This window comes from Notolepis coatsorum (genome assembly GCF_963971535.1).
Source record: "Notolepis coatsorum genome assembly, chromosome: 4".
Classification (NCBI taxonomy): Eukaryota; Metazoa; Chordata; class Actinopteri; order Aulopiformes; family Paralepididae; genus Notolepis; species Notolepis coatsorum.
Window position 1 is genome coordinate 84321925 of NC_140168.1, and position 13674 is coordinate 84335598.

The 13674-nt window shown below is 40.7% G+C and overlaps 1 protein-coding gene across 1 annotated transcript in view; it reads left to right on the forward strand.

Moving 5' to 3' along the window:
* The window catches only part of LOC311227464 (regulation of nuclear pre-mRNA domain-containing protein 1A-like), a 37594-nt gene extending 27105 nt beyond the window's left edge, over window positions 1–10489 (forward strand). The window contains exon 7 of the mRNA XM_084313133.1: window positions 9276–10489. Within this exon, the coding sequence (XP_084169259.1) occupies window positions 9276–9368 (93 nt within the window). The 3' untranslated portion in view covers window positions 9369–10489. The remainder of the gene's footprint in view (window positions 1–9275) is intronic.
* The last annotated feature ends 3185 nt before the right edge of the window (window positions 10490–13674 follow it).

Consider the following 13674-nt stretch of genomic DNA (forward strand, 5'->3'; position numbering starts at 1 on the left):
CTACAGACTACTGTTGTGAAGCACTTTGAACTGCAACCTCTGTATGAAAAGTGCTATACAAATAAAGTTATTATTATTATTACTTGTATGTATCACAGGGTTGGCACTGGCACAAGGTCCTTGAAGTGCTTAAAGTGCTTGATTTTTGACAAAAAGAAAGTCAAGGTCTGGAATTCCAGCCAATGTTTTTACAAGGTGCTTAAAAAGCCCTTGAAATTCAAATCAACCATTCGTGTTGAAAGTTGTTCATCCATGATAAAATTGTTTTTATTTAAAGTCTAACTAATTGTCGGAAATTGGTTTTAAGCCATAAATATTGGATCAGATATTTTTTCTATAAAAAACAGCATTTAAAAATGAATTGTATCCTTTTAAATGCCCTTTTAAAATGAAAGATGGTGCTTGGAAAAGTACTTGAAAGTCCTTGATTAAAATGTTGCAATGTCTGTGGGAACCCTGGGCCCTCATTTATCAATGGTGCGTACGCACAGATATGTGCGTAAACCGTGCGTATGATCATTTCTAAGCAAAGTGTGGGTTTTGTCAAGTTGAACGTGTGCTTGAGATTGTGAGTACATTGCGCCCAGCGGTAGAATATGAAGACTGCAGATGGACGTAATATGCTTTCATCAGTTTCATGCATTTTACTTTCAACACTGTACGTGTTCTGTATGACCCGTAATTCATTATAGTTAATTGTAAAATAGCGACATTAGTGTAATTATTGTCAAACCCTATAAATAGCATTTGGAATAGGTATTTCCGAATGAATTCAGCCTGGTTCATAGCGTTATTATAGGAATATTTCTCACGGTGTGCGCTCAGATGTTTTCAGAGATATAGGGCAGTCTATTTGCAGAGATAAAACATCATAATATTAAGTAGAGTCCGCTACCCGAGACACATTCTCCTTGATTTGTACCGCATTTTGGGACCCAAATTGGAGCGTGTAGCAAAACGCAGTGTTGGATGTCGTAATTTCCCCAATCCCCAACTACATACAAAATCCATATATCAATAACCGGAGGCTAAGAGAGGATTTTACGCCAGGTTACCCAACATCATCGGAGCAATAGACTGTACCCATGTAGCTTTCAAAGCTCCATCAATAAACAAATCCAGTTATGTAAACAGGATTCCACTCATTCAATGTGCATTTTGGCTGATAATGTCGTTGCCAGTGGCTGGGAGGAACACGACTCATTCAGGCCTAATTGTATTTAAATCAATTGTAATGTTATTACTGGGGTATCTGTTATTAAAACATCACTTAAATGCAGATCAGGGTTATCCACTGAAGCCATAATGACTGACCAAAACCACGGACTCGCAAGCGCACAATAGGCATTGTAGAGCGCAGAGTTGGCCTGCTGAAATTGATTTCATTTCAATGTGCTGATTCTGTAGCAGGACTGGGTCAGTCAACATCCTTGGCACCGAAGATAGTCTACACGCTCCCTACTCCTCAGCGGAGTTGTCTGTGAAATTTGACAACTTCATTGGATTTATTTATTCTCTAAAAATATCTATAATCATATGATTAAATATTGTTTAAAATAAAACGCTAAATACTATTATTCTGTGTCATGTTTCCAAACAAGATTGTTCACAATCACAATGGGAAATGCTGTATACGTTGTTACACCTCCGTGATCAATCGTGCTTTCAGTGAAGTTTCTCATAGTTCGCTCGGCTTAGTCCATTATTTCACATCCCATGGGTGTTTCATTACCATATATGGATAATCATGCACAGGCATAGACGGTAAGAACAAATGGTATTTATCAACATGGAGTGTGCGTATGACCTGTGCACGCACGGTTGATAAATCCCGATTTTTCTGTGCGTGGAGACATTCTAAATTCCTTGCATAGGAACAAAAATAGAACACTTTCTACGCATTATTGATAAATGAGGGCCCAGGTATCATGACTGAATCGGACAGTAGATACAAAAAAAACGATCAGTTTTAAGGCCAATTTATACTATTACAGACACCACAAAAGACATTTCCTCCCCCACTCCCACCCCAGGGCCCTCATTTATCAATAATGCGTAGAAAGTGTTCTAAGCACGGAATTTTGAATGTCTATGCACAGAAAAATCGGGATTTATCAAATGTGCGTACACAGGTCCTACGCACATCTGTAAGTACTCCGTGTTGTTAAATGCCACTTGTTCTATGCTCCGCTTTCGTGCACGATTTTAAGTATTTGCATACAGAACCGCCCATAATTAACCATATATGGTAATGAAACACCCCCATGAAATGTGTAAAAATGGACTAAGCCGAGCGAACTATGAGAAACTTCACTGAAAGAGAGATTGATCACAGAGGTCTAACCAGCTAATTTAACGCACTGTCGAACCAAGGAGACGCAACCGCGTGTTACGGGAGAAATACATGACAGGCTGACGGACTTGTACACGGTGATGTCGGATATCAACGACTCCCTAAAGACCATTGCTGCCTGGGCAGCGCAAAATACTAATAAAGACTGTTAACCAGTTTGGCGTTGGTGTCATTAATAACCATGCTGGAATATGAATGCCTTTTTTCGTTTCGTTCTTTTAAAGTTCGATTGGCTATCTGGTATAATATGATTTGTAGAGGCATACTATCTATTTTGTTGTCTGTATTAGGTAGCCTATATAAATTATAATAGCATAGCCTACATAATGCAACAGTAACTTGCGCATAACACATGGCACAGACACGGAGCCCTGCGAAGCCTGCATACAGTAAACTAACGTGATCGTTAATCTAACTGTTGTCCTTGTATGTGTATGAAAACATTAAATAATATTTATAGGCCCTCGTTTGGCCATAATAGCCTATTCTCAAATGGCTATCCGCTGTGGGCTATCTCCTCACTGACGGACCAGTATACCTATATCGTATCATATTCTCCAAGGAATCGTGGGGCTCTGGGGAAGAAAGGTTGGGAACCCCTGCCTATCCTTTATAATGTTATAGGCTAGTTTATTTACAGTAGTCTATTTACACGAATTTCCCCAAGGGGATTAATAAAGGAATATCTTATCTCTCTTATCTTAGTCTATGATTTCTTCCATAGCCGGTCTCAGTTATGCTGTGGCTGAGATGGATCGGGATTAATGAAGCTGCTAGGAGACTGCTTCTCGGCTACGAATTAAAGCCACAATTGAAAATAATGTACTTCCTTTCTTGACAATAGCCTATAACAATAATACGAGAGCATACAATAACAATGAATCTCACTACCATGTAGCCTACGCCATGTGTAGCCTGCCTATGTGATCAATAAAAACTTGAACTTGAATTCCATCACGTCTGTGCGGGAGCTCACAAATAGGCTGTTGTCACAATGTAAATAAAAACGTGCACTGAAAGGTTACAGTATGTAGATGGTTGATTATTTGTATGACCCTTGCAAAAAGTATCAGTTTTATTTAATGAATTGAAAACAGCATTGATATTACGTAAACGCAAACTGGCAATAGAAAAGATGTTCAAAATAATCTAGTTCCCTTAAAACGCTAATGCTACCCTGAATACCATGGGTAGATTTACATAAAACTGCTCTATGATCCTAGCTCTTGTCTGTATTGCTGTGGCGTTTTGGAGGTGGCTGTTCCATGTCTGAAATGCGTCATTTCTTGGGGGTTCCCGCAGCTTGATACCATTTCTGATGGCCAGATTATAGAGCACACTGCAAGCCATGATGATGTGGCAAACCTTTTCAAGTCGGTACTGCAGCGTGCCCCCTGTGCCACACAGGCAGAGCCATCGACCCTTCAGCAGGCAAATTGCACGCTCCACGGTGACTCTTGTGCCCAGTTGTAGATGTGCTCCTGTTGGGGTTGATCAGAGGAGTCATCAGCCATGGCTTCAGTAGATAGCCCCGATCCCCTGCATTTAAGTGATATTATAATTACAGATACCCCAGTAATAACATTACAATTTTATTAAATAAAATTAGGCCTGGGTCGTGCGTTCGTGCAATGACTTATCAAAATGCAACAATAAACCATGATGCAGGAAAGACCAATTCCAAATGCTATTTATAGGGTTTGACAATAATTACACTAATGTCGCTATTTTACAATTAACTATAATGAATTACGGGTCATACCAAACACGTCAGTGTTGAAACTAATGCACAAAAGCTTATTTACGTGTTGCAGTTTTCTTATTCTACCGCTTGGCGTAGATATACGCATCTCAAGCACCCATTCGTGTTGATAAGTCCCACACTTTGCTTAGAAATGATCGTACGCACGGTTTACGCACATATCTGTGTGTACGCACCATTGATAAATGAGGGCCCAGGACCAACACCCCAACCCCGCTCCGCTGCTAGATAGTGGCCTACTGGCCTTTACTTTATCGTCCGTTGCGACCCACAGCTCAATGCTGGCCTGTCCCACCCCAATTACATGTGCAGTAGAGATTTCCATATAGATGACATCCAGTAGTGTCGGAGACCAATTAATCTGTGAGTTTCTCAGGTTCCTTCCACCTCATGTTTTTGCACATCCTTGAGAGAATACATCTTCTCAACAATATTGTTTTTACGTGTGTGTCTTAACCCTTTCACTGCCGCACTACCAAAACTGTTAACCCTTTCACTGCCACACGACAGAAGGTTAACCCTTTACTATCGCACAACCGACGGTTAACCTTCTGTCGTGTGGCAGTGAAAGAGTTAAAATCCCTTTTTAACCCATTGTTGCCATATTCTGTGCATATTGTAGAACGGTAATCTCATCCCAGAGATGGTGAGTATAATCGAAAATGCTGTAATGTCCCCCTCTGTGCCCGTCCCCTCAAACGGTACCCGGGGGCCTCTGATGCTGTAATGTCCCCCTCTGTGCCCGTCCCCTCAAACGGTACCCGGGGGGCCTCTGATGCTCTAATCGGGCTTTGCACAAGGTCCTTGAAGTGCTTAAAGTGCTTGATTTTTTTTACAAAAAGTCGAGGCCTGGAATTCATTGAAAACAGCAAAAAAAAGATTACAAGGTGCTTAAAGGTCCTTGAAATTCAAATCAACCATTTCCATTGAAAGTTGTTCATCCATGATAAACATTTTCTGAATCAAGAAATATAATGTTTTAATCTGTAACTAATTGTCGGAAATTGGTTTTAAGCCATACATATTTGATCAGATTTTTCCCCCCAATAAAAAACGGCATTTAAAAGTGAATTGTATCCTTTTAAATGCCCTTTTAAAATGGAAAATAGTGCTTAGAAAAGTACTTGAAAGTCCTTGAATTTCATTTTGCAATGTCTGGGAACCCTGTGTAATGTCCCCCTGTGCCAGTTCCCTCAAACGCTACCCGGTGCCTCTGATACGGTTCATGTGCTCCGGCAGACATGCCTGTACAACTATGGTGACTGGCTCTCACAATGAACTGAAAAACTGAGTATTTTCTAACTAATTTCAGATGGGCTAAATCACAGAATTATGTTTTTTAAAGCTATTTATTTCCCCCCTTAAATACATTTTATTAAAAAAAAAAAAAGAATCCATGAGCACAAGTTTTTAACCTCACCTGGGTTCAGTGGTTAGCACTGTTGCCTCACAGCAAGAAGGTCCTGGGTTTGATTGATTGAATTGATTGATTGAAAACTTTATTAACAGATTGCAGAATGGGTACAGTACAGCTCAATACATACAATTGTTAAGGGGATGCAGACCAGAGAAAGACTTTTGTCTTGTTTACATCAGGGTCCCCCATTTTCAATTCATCGTAGTTCAGTGGTTAGCGCTGTTGCCTCCAGCAAGAAGGTCCTGGGTTCAGTGGTTAGCGCTGTTGCCTCACAGCAAGAAGGTCCTGGGTTCAGTGGTTAGCGCTGTTGCCTCACAGCAAGAAGGTCCTGGGTTCAGTGGTTAGCGCTGTTGCCTCACAGCAAGAAGGTCCTGGGTTCAGTGGTTAGCACTGCTGCCTCACAGCAAGAAGGTCCTGGGTTCAGTGGTTAGCACTGTTGCCTCACAGCAAGAAGGTCCTGGGTTCAGTGGTTAGCGCTGTTGCCTCACAGCTAGACGGTCCTGGGTTCAGTGGTTAGCACTGGTGCCTCATAGCAAGAAGCTCCAGTCCTGGGTTCAGTGGTTAGCACTGGTGCCTCATAGCAAGAAGCTCCTGGGTTCAGTGGTTAGCGCTGTTGCCTCACAGCTAGACGGTCCTGGGTTCAGTGGTTAGCACTGGTGCCTCATAGCAAGAAGGTCCTAGGTTCAGTGGTTAGCACTGTTGCCTCACAGCAAGAAGGTCCTAGGTTCAGTGGTTAGCACTGTTGCCTCACAGCTAGCCGGTCCTAGGTTCAGTGGTTAGCACTGTTGCCTCACAGCTAGACGGTCCTGGGTTCAGTGGTTACTGGTTAGCACGGTTGCCTCACAGCTAGAAGGTATTGGGTTCAGTGGTTAGCCCTATTGCCTCATAGCAAGTACTCCTCAACACGTTCCGTTTATAATTCATGTATTGTTCCCAGGTTAATGTACAAAACGGTTGTCCTCATGCATAGAAGTGCACTGGAGCCTGTCTTGTCCTGCACTCTATAACTTACCATGATGCAGAACAAAACTGGAAACAGAATTAGAATTTTCCCTCTTTTCATTCTTATAAGAGCTGTCCCTGTGTGTCTGCTCGAGCATATGAAGCTGTTCGCAGGTAACTCACATTTTGGTAGAAAGACTTAACGATGCACAGTTTTTGGGTGTTAACCCCCGTTGACGACGGATGCTGTTTGTGTCTGTGTTCTAATGTGTTTTTAACTGTCCAGCCTTCATCCACAGGGGGTCAACAGGATCAAAGCGTCCAGCCTATTGTATCCTCACTCAAGTCTCATGTAATAAAACGGGAAATAAAGAATAAAACGCTTTTTTGTGAGTGATGTTATTTTGCTGGTTAACGTGTTGTTTCTGACGCTTGCATTGTGATGATCTTAATTCTGCAATACGAAGATGCTAAACACATGTAGATTTATTTAACTTTTTTTTGTGTCTCCATACACAAATCTTAATGAACTGAAAACGATGTTTGCACACTCATAGTTTAGATGCGTTGCTTATTTTATACAAACCAACGTTTTGACATCAAATAATGAATGCTTTGAAGCTATGAGTGTGCCTTTTTTTATCCTCTTTTCCTATTTCCATGACAGATGCATGTTGGCCATAGTTCAAGCTTCTATTTCGTTGTATTTAGTGGCAGACTATTCAGGGTTAGGGAAACATACCATGGCTTGTTGGAAAACACCATGCTCCATATTACATGTCATGACGAGACTAGGACCAACCACGTTTCAACAACGCGTTTTGTTTTGTTACATGCCAACAGCTTTGCATTTACCACTGATAACCAATACTGTGGCTTAAGGGTTAAGGTGATGTTTAATAGCATGGCACAAAATGTAAATGTGATATTTTGTTAAATTAAACTCACTGATTGGAGCTGAAAATTCCCTTGAGCTATGAAATGTCTTCTGCTCACCCGACATGCCCTATGGTGACGTTCTTTGTCATACCTGACGGGCGCATCTGGTGGCGAATAGAAACATGGAGCAGGGCTAGAGCAAAAGAGTATAATATCCTGACTAAACCCTTGAGAAGAACCATACAAGTCTGTTTTGAAATCTTTTGGACATATTTGCAGTTTGCATATTTGCAGACGTCAATCCTAATGACTTGGGAGTGTGAATGTGACTTGTCAATCTATAGCATCGCTCAACATGAGCAATGCACCAATTTACAAAGTTAAAATCAAGTTCCTCAGACAAAGAACCACATGACTTATTTTCAGAGGAACACTGTTCTCAAAAGTTATTATCTAAAGATAAGGTAAGCTACGATCGTTGTTTGTTCATAGTTAAAGACGGTAGAGGTCCAGTACTGTCTTGTGACTTATCGCATTCAAACTCCAAAGTGATTTGGGTTGACTTACGACATACAAGACGACATTTCATTTGGTCAATAAAAAAAACAGAATTATATGGTTCTGTTCAGTGCAAGGGCTAAATTCGTTTGAAAAGATGAATAAAAAAAACACTATGGTTCTTGGTTGCAAGGTTTCACTTGACAATCTCTTGTTATTACATGAGATCAAGCAGGCTTTCAGAGTGTAGAGAAACCCCTCTGTGGAATATGACAATATTCAGTGATTGTCTACATTTCACTGCCAGTGTTGCTCTTCAAGGGTCAAAGAGTATTTGTTTATGTATAGAGGTCTCTAACAATAGAATGGGAGCCAATTGGACAGGTTGTGCAAACCTGCTTTCCTCTGTATTTCATGAGAAAAACTTAATGGCCTTAAATAAATAGCTGAATAATGTACATCTACCGGTCAAACTAACTGAAATAGAAAAATCTTAACCCCCTCACATCACCTCCATAATGGAAGGAGGAAGGTTAATCTTTTCACTGCCTTTGTTGTGTTTTGAGAGAAAAGTGTAAAGATACAACGGTAGAGAGATTGAATCTTTGATTTAAGACTGGTCTATGCCTGAAAGTTAAATCTCTAGTTCTAATAAGTGTTAATTATTAAGGTTCATTTTCTGGAGGATGGGGTGGAATGAGTAAGAAGTGTTTGATCAAGGCTTAAAAATAATAAATTAAAAGAAACATTTGAGTCTTAATGTGAGCAGTGACATGACATTACCAGATTGGATGATGTGAATGGTCACAATGAAAAAGCCTTCAGGTCGTTTGGGCCAGTGTTTTGTTTAACTCGCTCAGTTTTAATTTGTCAGACACGTTCTACAGATAATGAGTGGGAGACGATGTATAAAAAGAAGACTTAGATTTGAAGGAATATGCTTCTGGAAATTCAAATGCTTAGTGGAGCCTTAAAAGCACTTGATTTGTATTCAACTTAAAAAAAAGAATACATAGTTACAATACATCTCAGAACATTCACGCCATAATGTGATGACATCAATAACATGTCATAATATCACCCTCTAGCAGTGTCCCTGCGTGCTTCAGCTCGGTTTCCAAATGCATTCATGGGAAAAAGACAACTGTAAACTTAGATGAAAATGTTACATTTTCAGGGGAGGTTGGATGAAAATGAATTGTTTAGATGCTTAATTCATCGATAAAATAATCGTTGGATGAATTGATTGCTTTAGTATTGTAGCAGCTCTTCCCTATTTGTTGTGTATTTGGACAGTTTGTTTGTGTATGTTATGTATGTATGGTTGATGGTGGAAACTTTTAAATGCTACAAAATATTTTAAAAAGAAAAACAACATGAGAACGTTTTGGATGTTGACGGCTGTGCTCTTGTTATTGTTTCAGGAATACAAACGCAAGCTGGCGAGGGTGACCCAAGTGAGGAAGGAACTGCGTTCTCGTCTGAACAACCTCCCGGCAGACCTCTACGAACCCTGATCCCTCACCTCTGCTCTCCTCCCCTGACCAGCAACCACCCCCGGCTCCTGCGATTGACACATCTCTCACCCTATCATCCCATCCGCTCTTTAACTGTTGTATAGGCAGTGCATGCCTATCGGAGTATAATGTCTCCATTCTTGGATTGGGGATCATTCTCTCTTGGTCCCTCATCAATCACTATGTTGTTCCTTAATATTCTGTATTCTGGTACATTTATTGCTTTGTCCGTTGACACAAACAGTACATGTTTGTCTCCTTTGATGAAACACTCCTTCCTCTCTCCTGCTCTTCCTCTTCGTACACGAAGAACACACTGTAAAGCTTCGTACAGTTTATCAGCAATTTTGTAAATTGCTAAATCACTACTAGCAGGGTTCTCTCGCTCCGGCCTTCACTGTCTTTCTTCTTCACTGTGGTCAGGGAGGACATTGTTATATTATTTTTGTATTTATAGTGACTTTAGATTGTGCCAGAGGTTGTCCAGCTGTCGTCCTAATGAGCACTTTACCATAGTGTGATATTTTATAATCGGCTGCAGTATTTTGGATTGTCTTCTCCATGTAACTATTGTTTGAACCCTTTCACTACCACACTACCAAATGGTTAACCCTTTCACTGCGACAATACAGGTTAACCCTTTCACTACCACACTACAGAAGGTTAACCCTTTACTAACCGTCTGTAGTGTGATAGTAAAGGGTTAACCTTCTGTAGTGTGGTAGTGAAAGGGTTAACAACGGCTGCAAACGTATTTCTTGCAGTTCAATTGGTGGTAAGGCAGAGATTGTTCAGTTGTCTTTTTTTTTTTTTTTTGTATGACGCTGGCCTTTGAAAAGATTGTCATGCCCATGTTTACTTGCTAAAATTGGTCTGGGGTGTTTTATTTTACAAGAGAGAACACCCGTTTGAGGGGGGACACAGCTCAATGTACATATTCAAAATTGCATGTAAATACTAAGTCCTTGTTTTATCTGTTGGTCTTCTTGATTTGTGTTCATGTAAAAAACAAACTGGGGCCCGATCAATGATTATTTTTTTCTCCATCTGACAGATGCTAAGGAACAAAGAAATCCCACAGATGACCAATTTGTCTGACGATTAAAACATTTTGTAGTAAAAGTTTATTTTCTTGTCAGACGTCCTGATGACTAATGACATTTATTTCCATATTGTCTAATGTCACACTCAATGCTTAATGAATTTCCGACTGATGAAATCCAAATCTATGGGCCAATATCAATGGTTGACCAATGCAAAAGATCTGTCTATTGGGCTGCTCTGCTCGACATCGCTAATGAAATATCCTGCATCTTGAGAACATGTACAGAGGCCTCGCTGTTGAGGTGTGTCTTCAGATAGGAGGTGTGTCTCCACATAGGAGGTGTCTCCACATAGGAGGTGTGTCTCCAGGGGCGGACCTAGCACATTTGGCGCCCTAGGCGAGATTCACCACTGTAATTTTTTTTTATGGCTTTTGCCTCTTCATAGTTCTCTAATGTTAGTCTTTCTTTCCTCAACGCTCAATTCTATAAACACTTGACCGATACCCATCAATGCACAGTGCTCTAGCATGTTCTGACTGTGAACACCTAAAGCTGAGGCTCAGACCGACCGACCGTTTTAGATTTTTGGCTCATTTTCCCTTATGTTAGAATTTTTTTTATGTAAAAATAATGGTTGCAGATATAGAGGGGGGCGCCAAAACGGCACAGAGAAAAAAAAATTAAAATAATTTTTTTTTTTTTTTTGGCGCCCCCCTCTGGGTGGCGCTCTAGGCGACCGCCTATATCGCCTGTAGGAAGGTCCGCCCCTGTAGTGTCTCTCCAGATAGGAGGTGTCTCCAGATGGGAGGTGTCTCTCCAGATAGGAGGCGTGTCTCTCCAGATAGGAGGTGTGTCTCCAGACGGGAGGCGTCTCCAGATAGGAGGCATGTCTCCAGATAGGAGGTGTGTCTCCAGATAGGAGGTGTATCTCCAGATAGGAGGTGTCTCCAGATATGAGGCGTGTCTCCAGATAGGAGGTTTATCTCCAGATAGGAGGTGTGTCTCCAGATAGGAGGTGTCTCCAGATAGGAGGTGTCTCTCCAGATAGGAGGCGTGTCTCCAGATAGGAGGTTTATCTCCAGATAGGAGGTGTGTCTCCAGACGGGAGGCGTCTCCAGATACAATTACCTTGAAATAACGGAGTGGATGCAGCTTGCATTGTTTACTGTTATACTACTGCTTTGTGTTCATAGTCCATGTTTTAAAGGCCCAATCTGTGATCCAAAGGTAAACAAATGTGTAGCCCCACCGACAAAATATAAGAAATGGGAATGGAGTCGTTCCCATTTCAGTTGATCGTCTGGGCTCTCGACACAAGGACTAACACTAGACAACAGGTAGCTTAAATGAGTTATTAACTATTTGCTATAAATTATGTAAACAAATTTAACATTACATTTGTTTGTAAATATTGGAGTAAAAAAAACTTGATTTACAATGGGTTAACCCTTATGCCCCCCTAACGATTTTGCAGAGTTGTCACCTTAGTGCATGAAAAGATTGCATCACGTTCAAGGTCATAAAAAACGTAATTTGTAATATTTCGTTCCAATTCTCTTTTTATGAATACCACTATGAACCTAACTCAACATATATATCAAAGATTCCAAATATTTCCGTTTGTAGGGTTATGGTTAGGGTTGGGGTTGGGGTTAGGTTTAGGTTAGGGGACTGTTGAGCAAGTGTTGGGGTGGGCACGGGCACAGGGATGAGATTTTACCTTCTCCTAATCTTTCTGTCTGGGTAACCCTAACCCTAATGGGAAGAAAAAAAACACCAAGGTTTTTGCCAGGCTAAAGTGTATAACTTTTTTTTAGAGGTATTCTAATGATGATCCTTTTATATATTGAATATATATCAAAGATGACCAATCTGACCCAATTTCATGACATAATAATCAACACAGCCATCGTTGTACACAGAAACACAAATACAGGCAAAAAACACAAAATAGTCGCTAAGGGGGCAGAAGGGTAAAGGAGCACTCCACCAAAAAAAAAAGTGGATTAATAATGCACATAATCTCACACATAACCCAAGACTATAAACCATTTTGTACAAATGAATAGCCTGTCCTTACACTAAAGCTTTGATATTTCTTGCTGTCATCGTTTCACTGAGATGTATCTAGTATTTCCTGGCATAATATACATCATGACATCACACGTCTTAATTAATTATTTTGTTCAATAACTTTGAATGCATTTGTAGAAGACAGTTTATAGGTTTGGCATACTGTGCGTGAGATAGATTATGGGCATAATCAATTCTGTTTTATCTTTTTGGTGGAGTGTTCCTTTAAGATGGTTCCAAAAAGCTTCTTTTCCATCTACAGATCAAAATGCAAGAATAAAACTACCACACATTTATAATAGAAATCCAGATTGGGCCTGCCTAAACACTAGTCTGCTGAATGTCGCTCAGATGCCTCATAGTGATATAAGTTTGACAAGTGCCCCAGAAACATCCCAAAACCAGACTGTATAAGATTGATTTGTTTTTGTAAATATTTGCCAATTATTCTCTGAACTAAATAATAAACTGTAAAATATGCAAATGTGTTATGCATTTGTTTGGAAAAGATGCTCCTGGTCAATAGAGGGCGACAATAGCTATCCACATACTTGTTTGCGTTAGAGTAGGGTCCAGCTGCAGCGCCGGTGAATCCTCTCAAGGGGCAAGCCTGTGGCAGCCTGGCCACGAACCTACTTTCTATAGAAGCAGCTCGGAGGTGCGCTTCTTCGAAAATGGGGCTAAGCATAAGCATAACCAGTTCGAAACAAGGCGGACATTAATAAAATTGTCAATCAATCAATCAATCCAATAACACACGCTCACTTAGTTAAAACAGCGCACCTCCGAGCTGCTTCTATAGAACGTAGGTTCGTGGCTGCCACAGGCTTGAGTAGCCCTGCGTGGACGGGTTTGAGGCGGGGCTTCGTGGCGTGGACAAGTAATAGTGGCCTGGACAAGTATTTGCACTACTGCGCATGCGGATGAGGGGGGGGGGGGGCTCTCTCGCTCGCTCTCTCTCTCATTTACGACATACACAACTTTCGTCTCGTTTACATCAGGGTCCCCCATTTTCAATTCATCATAACATGACATACAGATAGACAGCTATCTTTACTAAATATAAACCTGCAAGTGGTGTATAGGACTGCTATCTTTACTAAATATAAACCTGCAAGTGGTGTATAGGACTGCTATCTTTACTAAATATGTAAAAATGTAAGTACCTATTTCGCTATTTTGGACAT